The sequence below is a fragment of the Malus sylvestris genome, chromosome 15 (genome assembly GCF_916048215.2).
Source record: "Malus sylvestris chromosome 15, drMalSylv7.2, whole genome shotgun sequence".
In the NCBI taxonomy this organism is placed as follows: domain Eukaryota; kingdom Viridiplantae; phylum Streptophyta; class Magnoliopsida; order Rosales; family Rosaceae; genus Malus; species Malus sylvestris.
The window spans coordinates 21638251-21652724 of NC_062274.1; the positions used below are offsets into that span (position 1 = coordinate 21638251).

At 40.1% G+C, this 14474-nt stretch overlaps 4 protein-coding genes across 6 annotated transcripts; 2 read left to right on the forward strand and 2 right to left on the reverse strand.

The window, feature by feature from the left end:
* The first annotated feature begins 315 nt into the window (after positions 1-315).
* LOC126604790 (protein RER1B-like) lies at positions 316-3551 on the forward strand. 2 transcript variants are annotated; one of them, XR_007616742.1, is made up of 5 exons: positions 316-467; positions 744-1105; positions 2143-2323; positions 2444-2576; positions 3142-3551. XR_007616742.1 is itself a non-coding variant. In XM_050272100.1 (4 exons), exons 2-4 carry the CDS (start codon positions 756-758, stop codon positions 2462-2464), a joined length of 552 nt encoding a protein of 183 aa, XP_050128057.1. In that variant the 5' UTR covers positions 316-467; positions 744-755; the 3' UTR covers positions 2465-2877. The 2 variants fall into 2 exon arrangements, 1 of the variants encoding a protein (XP_050128057.1); XM_050272100.1 differs by lacking the exon at positions 3142-3551 and having other exon boundaries at positions 2444-2877.
* A 1340-nt stretch (positions 3552-4891) lies between these two features.
* Positions 4892-7042, forward strand: LOC126604791 (protein RER1B-like). Of its 2 annotated transcripts, XR_007616743.1 has the most exons (5): positions 4892-5051; positions 5328-5689; positions 6408-6588; positions 6702-6825; positions 7000-7042. XR_007616743.1 is itself a non-coding variant. In XM_050272101.1 (4 exons), exons 2-4 carry the CDS (start codon positions 5340-5342, stop codon positions 6720-6722), a joined length of 552 nt encoding a protein of 183 aa, XP_050128058.1. In that variant the 5' UTR covers positions 4892-5051; positions 5328-5339; the 3' UTR covers positions 6723-7042. The 2 variants fall into 2 exon arrangements, 1 of the variants encoding a protein (XP_050128058.1); XM_050272101.1 differs by having other exon boundaries at positions 6702-7042.
* A 247-nt stretch (positions 7043-7289) lies between these two features.
* Positions 7290-11626, reverse strand: LOC126604787 (uncharacterized). The gene is made up of 10 exons (XM_050272096.1): positions 9765-11626; positions 9363-9473; positions 8809-8983; positions 8534-8715; positions 8221-8357; positions 8045-8140; positions 7819-7888; positions 7656-7730; positions 7535-7580; positions 7290-7421 (listed from the first exon to the last, which is right to left on the reverse strand). Exons 1-10 carry the CDS (start codon positions 11061-11063, stop codon positions 7360-7362), a joined length of 2253 nt encoding a protein of 750 aa, XP_050128053.1. The 5' UTR covers positions 11064-11626; the 3' UTR covers positions 7290-7359.
* Positions 11627-11768: 142 nt separating this feature from the next.
* LOC126604789 (pheophytinase, chloroplastic-like) lies at positions 11769-14395 on the reverse strand. Its single transcript, XM_050272099.1, has 7 exons — positions 14247-14395; positions 13939-14040; positions 13696-13834; positions 13131-13301; positions 12604-12847; positions 12372-12463; positions 11769-12235 (listed from the first exon to the last, which is right to left on the reverse strand). Exons 1-7 carry the CDS (start codon positions 14341-14343, stop codon positions 11962-11964), a joined length of 1119 nt encoding a protein of 372 aa, XP_050128056.1. The 5' UTR covers positions 14344-14395; the 3' UTR covers positions 11769-11961.
* Between the last annotated feature and the right edge of the window lie 79 nt (positions 14396-14474).

The following is a 14474-nucleotide window of genomic DNA, read 5'->3' on the forward strand; positions in this document are numbered from 1 at the left end:
GCCCTTGATTGTACTTAATTTAGTGCATATAAGAGCGATTAGTTTAGGTTAACCACATTATTGGTAGCCCATTATGAAGTTAAGCTAACCTCTTCCCTTAATGTAGATAATATCATTTGTTAAAAAAAAAAACGATTAGTTCTCGTGGTGGAGCAATATTTAGGACCAAAGTTCAATTCTTGTCTTTAATTATCGTGAAATAAAAAGAATGACAATTAAGTACTATGATGTTAAATGTTGAGTGCTTATGAATTCAACAGTTTTGTAAAGATCTTGTAGCTTAAGTTTTTAAGCGCGTTGACTCATTTGCTCGAAATCTCGTGTTCAAATTCGATATTTTGAAAGCCCTATACGTGAGCCTGGGCCTCATTGACCCGGCCTGTTAATGTTATAAGCCTACTCAACAGTTGTAAATTCATCGTCTTCCAAGTTTCGTCCACTTCTCGAAACCCTAACTCAATCACCAGGTAATCTTATCTCTCGCTGATCCTGCATTCATTTGTGCTTGATTTAGGTTAAACCGCAGCACTTAATTTAATTCGTTCACCGATTTATGCACAAGAACAAATCTGTATCCCCTGTTTGTTTCCCGAGAAAATGAGAGAGAAATTCGATTCGTACAGTAATTTTTTTTTTTTATCATTTATGCTATCTTGAGCAAACAAATCAAGTAGATTTATTATTAGGTCAGCTTCCAAAAACGAAAAGACTGTAATTTTTGCTGCTATTTATCTTTTGGGTAGAATCGAAACTTGATGGAGGGACTTGGAAGCGAGGGCGGAGCAGCGGCGGCGCCACTGGCCCAATGGCGGAGCGATTTTGCGAGAGCATTCCAGTACTATTTGGATCGGTCAACGCCTCACACTGTGAATAGGTGGCTAGGAACCCTAGTTGTGGCAATGATTTACATTCTGCGTGTGCACTATGTTCAGGGGTTCTATGTTGTCTCCTATGGTCTGGGGATCTACATCTTGAATCTCTTGATCGGTTTCTTCTCCCCGAAGGTTGACCCGGAGCTTGAGTCCTTGGATGGCGCTTCATTGCCAACAAGTGGTTCTGATGAGTTTAAGCCTTTTGTCCGCCGCCTTCCTGAGTTTAAGTTCTGGTAAATTACTTTCATCCTTTTGCAGCTTTGCTTCATATGTGCAGTGATGGTATTAAAACTAGTATTGCGTGGTTCGGTGTGATTTCTTATGTTCGGGGCTCATTTTGATGGAAACCCCCCTTTCCATATGTTGTGAATGTTAAGGGATGTGTGCATGTAGCTTGTAGTGGTAAATGCTTCAAGTATCTGTTCTAGAGACTATGATTTCTTATTTTCAGGTAGGGGGCAACTTCTTTCCCTATTTTGATGAAAAACCCCTTTCCATATGTTCTCTATGCTAAGGGATGTGTAAATGCTTCAAGTGTCTTCCAATAATGCCAGGGACGGTGGGAACTTCTTGATTAACAAACAATTAGTCTGCTATTTTCCCTGTGTATTTAGTTCAACTTACTTAGAAATGTATGTAAATATTCCCTCTTTAGAGAAGGGTTTTAATGCTTTTCACTCTATCCGTAGAAATCCGTTTTGACTTTGAATAATGATGGAAGTAGTTCTTAACTACTGAAGGATGGTTCTACAGTTGAAATGGTGTCCTAGTCGATATTACTTATTGGTTTGCAGCCATCAGGTTGTAGGAGTTATAATCAAGAAATGAATTTTAAATTTCGTGTTGCCACCTGATTCATGTGCCCGGTAGTTAGGGTCCAATACCTTGACTTATGTGAGAAGTTCTTGCATATGCGTGTCTATTGTCTGGTATGCTAGATTTCTCAGCTTCATGACTAAAATGGTTCACCTCACAAAATGAAAAGCATTTAGGAATTAAGAGGTCGCACTTGGTGCGATGACAAGTGCCTTCGCCCATGAGCGGTAGGTCTCGGGTTCGAAACTTGGGAGCAGCCTCTCCATAAATGGGGGTAAGGCTAGCCGACATTCACCTCTTCCAGACCCTGCGTAAAGCGGGAGCTTTGTGCACTGGGTACGACCTTTTTTTACAATTGTTTAAAAAAATCTTGGGAGAGTTTAATGCACTGATGTTGTATTGATTTTGGATCCTTTATTTTCCCTTAGAAACGAAATTGTTTGATGTTTTTCAGGTATTCCATCACAAAGGCATTTGTTATTGCATTCATCATGACCTTTATTTCTCTGCTGGATGTACCCGTTTTCTGGCCAATACTGCTATGCTACTGGATTGTTCTGTTTGTCCTCACAATGAAACGACAAATCCTACACATGATCAAATACAAATATGTCCCGTTTGATATTGGAAAGAGGGTGAGTCAACATATTCTCATGCTTTCTCCTCATCTTTGTGGTTGGCCCTCATTGTAGGTCATTCATTCCTTATCATGAATGTAAACTAATTATTATACTGTCTCCATTTGTTTTTGACAGCGGTACTCTGGAAAGAAGTAGAGTCTGAATGGGAGCGGTTTATCTACAAATCCAAAAACTAAAATGGTGCTGATTTGTAGAACCTTGTGCTAAAGCAAAATGATAAATTTGGGTTCTTCAGTATGTTTTGAAGGTAATGTTCATTCAATATATTTGTACATGTGCTAGACTCTCTAGTTTAGAAGAAGTGGATGACAGGTCTTGTCAGGATGCCCTGATAGTTAATCTTCCATAGGCCTTATCAGGGTTGGAGGTGCACTGCTTTCCGTCAAACATTGCCTATGAGATTAAATTAGACATTGTTGAAACAGCATTAGACCTGGTGCCACGGCTAACAGCTGTCTATGTTGTAGTGTTTTTGTGTGCGTGTTGGGGGCATTGATTGACCCATTGTGTTTGATGCAAGCAAAGCATGATAAGATGTTTGATGTTCAGGTGGGTGTGTTTTCATTCTCGCATGCATAAATAATGTTCACTTGCTTTTCGTTGTTCATGTTAAAAGACACACTCATATGACTAAACTGAGAATGAGTACGCTGGTTTCTTTTAGCGTAAACAAGAGAGCATGTCATTTTATATCTAAAGGTTCAGGGTCATTTGTGTTTGGTTCGTTCTGATTTTCCCAGTAGTAGACTGCTGTAACACAATCTTGATAAAAACCCATAAATAGGCGGAAAGTAACGATCAACTCTCAACAGGGGCACATGAACTACACATACAGGCGGTTGTTGGAACTCTTTCTGGTGTATGCTCATGAACTTGGCCACAAATTCTGCATAATATAACCAGTAAACTAGTACAAGAGTGGATGAAGGATTTTGATGGCTTGCATATGTTACCTTCTAGTTTCGGTAACGCACTCGTTCCTGCCGGGAGCCTTTTGTCCTGCAAGGACAACATTTGAGTCAGTTCGTTTTCTCCAAGAGCAGAAATAAGGTACGAGGTAGAGAGCTTATTAAATAAGCATGCCAGTAATATAGTTCCCTCTTAGAACTAGCATCTACTCCCTTTAGGAACTGTTCCATGAGCTTCTGCATTTCGGAAAATGCAAACTCTGTTAGACAAATATACTTTGGCGATTAAGTAGATATGAACACAAATTTTGAAACTTTCGAAACTTTCCCCGGATGAAAAATAGCCTGACAAAAGATTAATACGGAAAATCAATTCAGATATTGCGGGATGCTGTTAGATGAACGGTGTAACTGAGTTAGATGTGGAATCCGTCATGGATTTCGCATTTGTCAACGACTATGAGATTCAGATCAACCAACGCATGTCAATGAAATGATTACATCTCTCTTAGGTGATGGATCAGCTAGGATTTCTGAAGCAAGTTCAAACAGCACCTCTTCCAATCCAATTGGAATCGGGTGTTCTTTCTCCACAAAGCAGAGCTGCTTATATAGGTCAAGCTCCATGTGTTTTTGTGTTTGAAGTAAAGAACTAACAATTAAAAAGTTCGGAGTATCGATACTGAAACACCTTAAAAAATCTTCGTTTTTGCAGTATGTTCACTTGTGTGCCTTGCATGCTTCAAGAGCCAAAACCCATGATCGCTTTTCTCATATCGTGCTTCCATTTTTGGCATGACCATAGAAAGTTCACATGGAGTTGGTTTCCATGGGCGAATTAAAACACATGTTGTAGAGAGATATATACGTGAAATGCCAACAATTTCATGAGAAAATAACACGTTTTGATGCCACAAAAAGAATAGTGCAAGTGCCGACTGCATATTTGTGACTAAGAGTGATTGTCTTTTTTATTTTTTTATTTTTTTGAACGAACGATATTATCTACACTAAAAGAAAGAGGGGTGGGCTTAACCTCACAATAGGGTATCAATAGTGTGATTCAAATCCGCCTTTGGAGAGAATCGAACCTAAGACCTCTCACTTACAAGTGAAGATGAATACTACTGGACCATATCACTAAGTGGCAAATGATTATCTTTATTTAAAAAGATTAGACTAGATTAAGTATGCTTAATGTCAAATGTTATGGACATTGCTTTAGTGATTAATGAGTTGTCATTTTTGTTATACTCAAGGAAGTAGGGCTGCACTTGATTATTGACCCACCACACGGATTTGGATCCCATTTAGACTCAAATTGTGGGGATTATAAATCTTAGCCATTCATCGTGTATCGTGCAGATAGAAATTATTTGATTTTTTTATTTAAAATTAAACACAAATAGTAGTTGACGAAAACGAATCGTATGATGTGCGATAAACCGCTATGAAAAAAAAAAGAATGACAGTACTACGAGGTTAAATGTTGAGTATCGATAAATTCCATAGTTTTGTACTGTAGCTCAAGTTTTTAAAAATGTTTGATACTTTATTCCAATTCTCAATTCTCGCGGTCAAATTCGCTTTCCAAAATACAGTTGGAAAGGAAGGAAAAAAAACAAAAGAATTCGATATTTTGAAAGCCAATTACGTGAGCCTGGGTCTCATTGGGATAAATTGCCTGTTTGACCCGGCCCGTTATTAGGCCTGCTCTCGAAGAGCTTTATGAACAAAAGAGACCACGAGAGCCGATCGTGGAGCGGCAAGAGTCGTTAGTTCATCCGCTTCACGAAACCTAACTCCCTCGCCAGGTAATTTTCTCTCTTGCCGATCCTACGTTCTTTTTTGCTTGATTTAGCTTAATCCGCAGTTAATTTATTCAACTCGTTCACTCATTTATGCACAAGAACAATCTGTAGCCTCTTGTTTGTTTACCGAGAAAATGGGGATAGAAAATGTCTATTCATACAGTTTTGCTCAATTCTGATATTCTATGTTGAGCAAACAAACTAAGTAGCTTGATTAGTTTATTAGGTCAGTTTCTAAAAATGAAAAAGCAATCATTTTTGTTGCATTTTTTTTGGTAGAATCCGGATTTGATGGAGGGAATTGGAAGTGAGGGCGGAGCAGCGGCGGCGCCACTGGCCCAATGGCGGAGCGATTTTGCGAGAGCATTCCAATACTATTTGGATCGGTCAACGCCTCACACTGTGAATAGATGGCTTGGAACCCTAGTTTTGGCTGTGATTTACATTCTGCGTGTGTACTATGTTCAGGGGTTCTATGTTGTCTCCTATGGCCTGGGGATCTACGTCTTGAATCTCTTGATTGGTTTCTTCTCGCCAAAGGTTGACCCGGAGCTTGAGTCCGTGGATGGGCCTTCATTGCCAACAAGTGGTTCTGATGAGTTTAAGCCTTTCGTTCGCCGCCTTCCCGAGTTTAAGTTTTGGTAAATTTCTTTCATCCTTTTGCTTCATATGTGCAGTGATGGTGTTAAAACAATAGTATTGCATGGTTCGGTGTGATTTCTTATGTTCGGGGCTCATTTTGATGGAAAACCCCCTTTCCATATGTTGTGTATGTTAAAGAATGTGTGATGTGTCTTGTAGTAGAAATAAATGCTTCAAGTGTCTTCTTATTATGCCATATTTGCATGCTATTTTCCCTAGTTCAACTTACGTAGAAATGTATGAAAACCATATATTTCCCTCTTTACAGAAGGGTTTTCATGGGTTTTACTGTAATGGTAAAAAATTGTTTTTGAATAATGATGGGAGTAATTCGTAACTACTGAAGGATGGTTTTGCTGTTGAGTATTGGTACGGCTTATAGGCATCTGGTTATAGGAGTTATTAAAAGCCTTGAGTGACTGAGTCAACAGGGTGTTTATGCCATGGAGTATCAGTTAGCATAAACCAATAAGTGAATTTCAGATTTCGTGCTGCCATCTGATTCCTGTGTATTGGAATTATACCACTGGACTGGTTCAATACCTAGTTTCATGACTAAACTGGTTCACCTCACAAAATGAAAAGCAGCAAGGAAGTTGAATTGTCTCTAATTCTTAATATCACACTTGGTTAAAAATCTCGGGGAGTTTTAATGTTTCTGATGTTGTATTGCTATTTTTATTACCATGGAAAATGAATGTGTTCATTGTTTTTCAGGTATTCCATCACAAAGGCACTTGTTGTTGCATTCATCATGACCTTTATTTCTCTGCTGGATGTACCTGTTTTCTGGCCAATATTGCTATGCTACTGGATTGTTCTGTTTGTCCTCACAATGAAACGACAGATCCTACACATGATCAAATACAAATATGTTCCATTTGATATCGGAAAGAGGGTGAGTAAACATATTCTGATGCTTCGTTCCCCCTCTTTGTTGTTGGCCTTCATATATAGGTCCCTACCATGAATGGAAACTAATTATTATACTGTCCCCATTTGTATTTGCAGCGATACACTGGAAAAAAGTAGTCTGAATGGGAGTGGCTTCTCTACAAAAATCAAATGCTGCTGCTTTGTAGAACCTTGAGTGGAAGCAAGATGATAAATTTGGGCTCTTAAGTATGTTTTGAAGGTAATGCTCGTTCAGTATATTTGAACATGTGCTATACTCTCTAGTTTAGAAGTGGATGCCCTAATAGTTTATCAGAGTTCAAGTTGCACTCGTTTTTCTTTAAACATTGCCTAGCAGATTAAAATATACATTGTTGAAGACACAGCTAACAGCAGTCTATGGTATATTGTTCAGTGTATTTGTTCCAAGTAAAGCATGAGAAGATGTTCCATGTTCAGATGGGTGTGTTTACGTTCTTTTCATACTAAAATATTGTTCACATGCCTTTCGTTGTTCATTTTAAAAGATATACATAAAGACCGAGCTGAGAATGTGTAAGCTTGTTTTATTTCTTTTTGTCTAAACAAAGATAATGCATGCCTTTGTACTATATCTAAATCTTCATGATCATCTTGAACCTAGGAAAAAAACTTCAGGGCTGTTTATCTCTGTCTCGTTCTCTTTTTCTGAGTATTAGACTGCAGTAACACAATTTTGAAAAAAACCTATACATAGACAGAAAGTAACGATCAACTCTCAATGAGGGCATATAAACTACACGTACTCCCGGTGGTTGGAACTCTTCCGGTGTATGCTCATGAACTTGGCCACAAATTCTGCATAAAAGGTGCATGATTAACCTGTAAGCTTACTACAGAAGTGGATTTGTGCCAAATTATTGAATCCTTATATAATTGGATGAAGAATTTTAGTGGTTTGCATACGTTACCTTCTAGTTTCAGTAACGCACTCGCCCCTTCGGGGAGTCTTTTCTCCTGCGAGGACAAGATTTTAGTCAGTTCATCATCCATCTCTGAGAGCCGAAAGAAGAAATTAGGGAGAGAACTTACATAGTAAGCATGCCAGTAATAGAGTTCCCTCCTAGAACTAGATGCTACTCCCTTTAGGAACAGTTCCACGAGCTTCTGCATTTTGGAAAATGCAAACTCCATCACAAAATTATACATTGGTGACTAACTAGATATGAACAAATTCGAGGTATCGATGCAGTACCAGTAGAATCAGCTTCGGATGGACAAAATCTATAAGAAGCTTTTGAAACTTTCCCCGGATGAAAAATAATCTGGCAAAAGATTAATGCGGAAAATCAATTCAAGCATGGTGGGATGCTGTTAGATGAACGGTGTAACTGAGTTAGGTGTGACATCTCTCGTGGGTTTCACATTGGTGAATGACTCTGAGATTCACATCATTCAACGGATGCCGATAAAATGATTACCTCTTCGGTGAAGGATCGGCTAGGATTTCTGAAGCGAGTTCAAGCAGCACCTCTTCCCATCCAAGCGGAATTGGTTGTTCATCTTCAAAAGGATAGCTGCATAGGCAAAGCTCCATGTAAGTTGACCTTACAATAAACTCAAAATTCCCAACAATTTTATTGCCATATGTTCTCACTTGTGTGCTTTGCATGCTTCAAGACCCATGATTGCTTCTCTCAGATTCTGCTTTGATTTATTTGCAATCTTACTAGCAAAGCTCATAGGTAGGTCAAAGTCCTCCTTGCTGGCTATCTGAATAAGAACTTCCATAATCTGGCAAAGAGAAATAAAAGGTAAGCGGACGTGGGCGTGGGCGTATCCACGTTGGCTGAAAACGTTGTGTTTTTCTCTATGCACCCGAGTTTGAATCTCGCTCTTCGCAGTTTATATTAGCTTAAGGTATAATTAAAATAACATCTCGGGAACTCTACGGTCCATGTAATACTTACTTCATGAGTCGCAGGAGCATCAACCTTGATGACCATGCACCGGTTTTTCACCGATTCAATGACGCCGGTGTCATTTTCGCAACAGAGTATGAGCTTCCACGATTCCGAGTGACAGTCCATGATCCATTTGATCAAATGCTGAATGTGCGCTGATGCTTTGTCAACACCGTACAAAACCATCACTGGAACGAAAAGGAAAAACATGTTAGAGTTTTGAGAGAAATAGGTCAAAAGTGTTTGGAAGGGGTTTGTGGGTTTGTTGAGAGAATTTTGACCTCTATGATTTGCCTTGGAATTTATAGAGCTGACTTCATGAGCAATTTCGTTGTTGTTTATTTCCTTGACTAAACCCATTAGGGCATATCTGGCATTTGGTTCCAGTTGTACATTGAGTTCTACATGGTGAAGACTGGATGTCAATGGAACCACTACTTGCATTGGCCTTTGTTCCTGTCACCATTGGGTCATGTAAGAGAAATTTGAAAACGCTCGTTCACCCGTACAGATAAATCACAGTTTGACACGTGCACATAAATTTCTTCTTTTGTGCTTTCGATAAGTTATTTATGCATGTGTGTTAGCATGTGATTTCTAGGTAAGGAAGAACGACTTTTAATTTTAAGAACATTATGAGCATTTCACAAAATGAAAGGCATTATTTCTATTTCTCAACTGTCTATTTCACAACAGAATACCTGAACCCGGAAGTATCTTAAATCATGAGATATCTGCAGAGGAAAACAAAAGTAAAAAACCAAAACAGATAATTTTAATCCATCTTCAAGGAAAAAGATTTGAACTTCGTTGTATTTGATGTAAAGATACATACTTCCCAGCTCGCGTCGCCGTATATTTCCCGAAGATACGCCATTGTTAGAGCTTTCTTCCCAGAACCAGTTGGTCCAGTAAACAAAATATGGGGACTGACGTTATCAATCGCCTACATATTCAAGAGCATGAGCAAGAAAGCATGAAGAAAACCGAAAACAAACATGCACAAGGCCTGCAGATGTTACGTATTTGCGTATGCAGCTAGAAAAATACACAGAACAAACGATGAAAATGGGTGAAATACGCACAAATGGAACTGGTTATAAAACTAAAAACAAAACTGGAGGGACACTGATACAATAAACGGCTTTATTGTCTGTTTAGTGTCTTCCAGTTCTATTTTCGACTGGAACTTTGCTATCAATTCTGTCTGCGCATATTTAATCAGAAAATTACTCACAAGTTGCTTGAGAACTTGAGCTTCTTGTTTGTGGCAAGCGAATCCGTTCAACGAACTAGGCCGATGCTTATCCGCCCATAACTGCCTGAGACTTTCCACCACGAACGCTTTCTCGATGAATGCAGCTTCATTGAATGCGCTCTGCTCAGGTGACAATTTTTTGTTCTTGCAAGAACTCTTTTTCATACACGAAAACCACGCCTGACCTTCGCTCTTCCTCCTATTGTCTGTGAACTTCCTCATGCTGGCTGTTGTCGTCCTGCTTGCATCACTCGTCTTGCTGCTAGCCATGCTCAGCTTCCCGCTGCTCTGCCTGCTCACCGCAGAGCTGGAGGTGGTGGTGGTTGTCTGTGACAGACCATACGGGGACAAAAGTCCGCGGATATTGACATTCTGATCGAAGTTACCGTTTGATCGAGTAGTACTTCTCTGTTGAGAGGCAGCAGAGGAAACCACTTTCGGTTTTTGTAAGTGATTTCGAGGCAATGCCATGACATCGCACTCTCTGGAGAAGAAGATATCACCTGCTGCAATAGAATCCGAGCTTTCGTAAACCGGAGCAGCTTTGTTATTCAACATGGAGTTTGGAGAAGTTCTAGCAAGCTTTGCATGGGCAAGCATTTCGTTAATTTCGCCGACAGATGGCGTGCTCACTTGCCTTTGCTTCTGATGAGCCATGCTTTTGGATAACGGGGATGGAGTCCTCTCCCCTTTCGTAGGCGTGATCGAACAATTCCTCTGCTGGTTGGTTTCTCTCGGTGATCTATGCTGCGGAGCAGCTGCTGATCTTCTGCTGTTCCTTCGCTGATGTAACAGGTTTCTGTTTGAGCCTACAATCTCATCACCATCGTCGTTCATATTGCGCTCTTCTCGGTCTGTTTGAAAAGGTGAAACGTGTCTCCTGCGCTCGGACTTTCCCAAGGGGCTGATGTTCCTATGAATATCAGAACCCGCCATTGGCAAAGTTCGAGCATTGCTGTCATCTCTTCTGGGCTTGTAGGGCGACTTGCTGCTGGTTCTTCTTCGAACCGGACTTACCACAGAGGTAGTTCTTGGAGTAGGGCCGTCGTATTCAAACCTTGAAGATCTCCTGCTCTGCTTCGAAGGGCTGATCGTTCTTCCCAAATACAACTCTGGTTTTGCCCCTTTAGACTCCCATTCTCCACTTGGCCATTTGTTTCCGCCGTGCCAGGGGCTATCTGGGATGTCTGTCTCGGCATAAGATGGCTCATATCCACTCCTCCTTTGCTTCACCGGCGTCAGAGAATTCCTACTGGGCCTTGACCAATTATTCTCCATTTTTAACTAACCAAGTTCATGCAACGGTTAGAAAATGACTCAACTCCTTATAAGTCCTAGCAAGGTTTCTTAACTTTCAGATAAAGTGGCCAGGCTTGGCCAGTACGGCATCGGTGAGAGGGAAAACAGCACGGATCACCAGCTAAGCCCCCTAAACGACTGCTAAATTGAGCACCACGAGCTTACAAAAAACCCAATTGAACACCGAGGCAGGCATCGAAGGGTTGATTTAGAAGGAGAAGAAATTCGAGAAGCGAATCACATAAATTTAATGTAACGAAGGAGACAATGAGAAGAACAAAGAAAAGGGTATCTGAAGGAAGTGAGGAGGAAAATCCGATGCTTACAAAGAACAGAAGACATTGATGATGTTAACTATGTCGATGTTATGCTCCGAGTGTTAAGTTTACAGCTGCAATAAGAAAAGAGAGACAAATAAACCTTTTTTTTCTGTAATTTCTAAGCTCATGTTTTTGTCTTTATCTTGTCTCTGTTTTATCGGACTGGAAGATTACAGCGTACCGACAACAAGGATGGGGAAATTTGAATGGAATAACTTGGCGGCATCGGCATGGCGGCTATATCGGCATGCGTCCAGAGGCTGTCATCTGCAATGGAAGTTCGTTTGGATTCTTTGGAAATAGGATTCATATTAGCAGATAATATGTCACTGGTATCATATTACACGTCGCAGACAACTTACAGTTTGACAAACAAGGTGGTGACTTGTCAATATCATTATGTTCATGTCTCGTCGTCTCAAAAGCTCAGAAACGAACACGAAGGAAAGCTAACATTAAGTAGTAATTTGATAAATGAATTTACAATTGTACATTCGTATTGCAAGTATACTCCTCATATCAAGCATGAGGGGTGGGTGCTACAGATTTCTATTCGTTCAGACTGTTTGGAGAGAGGCTTTGAGTGGTGAAGTTGATAACCAATCTAATAATGCCGTATTGACAAGCTCTGGAACTTCATCGTGTGGACAGTGCCCGGCCTGCAGATTTACCAAAGTTGTATTCGGATAAAACGCTTTGATGCTGTTAGCCTTGGCAGGACCTACCCACGGATCCAAGTCACCCCAGACCAACAACAGCGGACAAGACAACTTGCTTAAGACGCTGTCCAGAGTGTACTTGGTCTGGTTCGTCATGAACCGGGTCATCAATCTGCGCAAAACAATCAAGAAACGTCATACTTACTAACGAATCAGACATCAATTTTCATGACCAAATCTTCAAGATATCACTAATCCACGTCATTTGTTTTCAGGGGATCTTTATTATAGAACAGATCTACACATACCTGTAATACACTTCTCCAGCGTTTGGGTCAGCAGCTGGCATTATTATGGACTCCACCAGATAGTCATCCACATTGGCAGTGTTTTTATAGACCTGCGCCAGCAAAATTAAGTATTTAAAACATATTGTAGTAAAATTTTGTTACGACTTTGGGAGACTATTGTATAATGATTGGAATATCAAGGTTGACCTTATATTCAGACTTCACGGAGAAGCTTTAGAAAGTAACTTACGCTCTTTAAGACGGATTCAACACGTGCTGGTTGCTTTGCTTGCCAGAACAGAAATCCAAGTACCACTCGCTGGAAAACTTCCTTCAGGGGCTTTAGGATGAACTTTTGCAGGGCTGTTTCCCCCTCAGACTCCTTGGCTACACTATTAGGATTTCCAAACTGTCCCGCAGAATTCAGAAGTGCAACTCCAACTACTTGCTCAGGCAACCCAGCTGCTGCAACCAAAGCAGTAAAACCTCCGAGGCTGAAAATTACAGCGAGTCAAATAGTCATTATCTCAAAAGCCATCTGAAGAGAAAACATGAGATATACACATTTTCCGTTTGCAATGATCAACTCAAAGCAAATTACCCCTCTTAATTGAAAAAGTTAAAAAGACCTCAACTGAAGGTTTATGCCTGTAAACTTAGAAACAATGTTTGATGTTTAGAAAACACGATCTTCGACATTTTACAAGCCTTAAGTTATGTAATGTTATACATGAAATATTACAGATTCCGTAAGTAAGTAATTAAAGTTTAGATTACCTGTTTCCAACTAAAACTGTCGGTTCTTTCACTATCTCCTTTAAGAAATCCTCCACTTGATCTCTCCAAACCATGGCATCATAATCAACAAGTGCTTTCTCACTCCACCCGAACCCCAGCAAGTCTATAGCATAAACCTTATATTTTTTAGCCAACTCTGGAATGTTGTACCTGTAACACGGGGAGCAAATAAAAACTTATCACTTTTAGAGTATACTAAACTTACGGCCACCATAAACATGAATGTTTACTTCACATAAAAGTTCACATAGGAAACTTGAAATCAAAGGGTTGAAAGAAACCCAAAACCCCCAAGGCATGTCGACAACAACTGGGTTTTAATCACAAAAGCAAAAGAAACAAAAAGGAAATCAGCCTCAGTTTCTTGAAATTTCGTACTTGATCAGATTTCGAAACCTCTCACTCTCAGTTTAGATTTTCCCCGCCACGGAGCTTATAGGAATTTGCAAACAACTATGCCATAGCCAATGCATACGCAAGTAAATGTAAACTCTAATAAAAACTGAAGGGAAAAATAGAAGGTGATGGGCACTAAGTAGCAAACCTCCAGTGAAATGCAGAAGCACCAAAACCATGAATAAGAACAACTGGAGGCCCTTCTCCTTGTACCACATAATGAATTTTGTGACCCCTCCATGTCCAAAAATTGTACCCCTCCGGCTTAAATTCCAGTCTTTCAACACCTAGAGAATAAAATAAAATCCCACATAATCCAAAACCCTTTTGCCTAAAAGCAGGAAAATTTGCAAAGAGATTATGAACTAAGATGGTAAGTAAAGAGATTAACCTTTAACTGGCTGAGCAGTCAACGAAGAACCCATGACTGAGAGTCCTGCAGCTGCAACTCCTCTGAAAGCAAAACTCCTCCTGTTCATCACACATTTGCTTCCTTCCAAGGAAATGCAACACTTACTAGTCAGTACCCAGAAAAAGAAATTTGAAACTTTTCATTTTCCGAAATTCTAAACCACTCTAATCTATGCTAAGTTAAAACTTGGCCGCACATGGCGGGCTTATTAGCCAACTAACCTAACCCATGTCAGTAAAATCGAAACTTTAGTAAATTAAATGCAAAGATAGAGTGGATGAGCTTACTGTTGCAATTAAATGGTCTTGTGAGGCCAGTGAACCTGGTTTCATGAATTGGGTTGAAGAGCTCTGTTCTCGCCGAAGGCAGTACGGACGACGACATCGCAATGGCCGTGAATACCTCTCAAATCTTTGGGTGTAAAATGAGGAGGAAACTGTAAAGTTCTCAACTTTTCCGTGGTTGGTCTACGTTATGCGTTGTGGTGGGAGGAGATCCCACATGATTAAACGGTC

Excerpts from the sequence above, each read along its gene's own strand:
- LOC126604790 (XM_050272100.1), top strand. The coding sequence starts at position 756 with ATGGAGGGACTTGGAAGCGAGGGCGGAGCAGCGGCGGCGCCACTGGCC. Across the intron at positions 1,106-2,142 it reads CTTCCTGAGTTTAAGTTCTG|GTATTCCATCACAAAGGCAT; the intron begins GTAAATTACTTT and ends GATGTTTTTCAG. Across the intron at positions 2,324-2,443 it reads CGTTTGATATTGGAAAGAGG|CGGTACTCTGGAAAGAAGTA; the intron begins GTGAGTCAACAT and ends TGTTTTTGACAG.
- LOC126604791 (XM_050272101.1), top strand. The coding sequence starts at position 5,340 with ATGGAGGGAATTGGAAGTGAGGGCGGAGCAGCGGCGGCGCCACTGGCC. Across the intron at positions 5,690-6,407 it reads CTTCCCGAGTTTAAGTTTTG|GTATTCCATCACAAAGGCAC; the intron begins GTAAATTTCTTT and ends ATTGTTTTTCAG. Across the intron at positions 6,589-6,701 it reads CATTTGATATCGGAAAGAGG|CGATACACTGGAAAAAAGTA; the intron begins GTGAGTAAACAT and ends TTGTATTTGCAG.
- LOC126604787 (XM_050272096.1), bottom strand. The coding sequence starts at position 11,063 with ATGGAGAATAATTGGTCAAGGCCCAGTAGGAATTCTCTGACGCCGGTG. Across the intron at positions 8,984-9,362 it reads ACGGCGACGCGAGCTGGGAA|GAACAAAGGCCAATGCAAGT; the intron begins GTATGTATCTTT and ends CAATGGTGACAG. Across the intron at positions 7,731-7,818 it reads ATCCGAAGCTGATTCTACTG|AAGCTCGTGGAACTGTTCCT; the intron begins GTACTGCATCGA and ends TCCAAAATGCAG.
- LOC126604789 (XM_050272099.1), bottom strand. The coding sequence starts at position 14,343 with ATGTCGTCGTCCGTACTGCCTTCGGCGAGAACAGAGCTCTTCAACCCA. Across the intron at positions 13,302-13,695 it reads GCTTCTGCATTTCACTGGAG|GTACAACATTCCAGAGTTGG; the intron begins GTTTGCTACTTA and ends CCCGTGTTACAG. Across the intron at positions 12,236-12,371 it reads GCTGGAGAAGTGTATTACAG|ATTGATGACCCGGTTCATGA; the intron begins GTATGTGTAGAT and ends TGTTTTGCGCAG.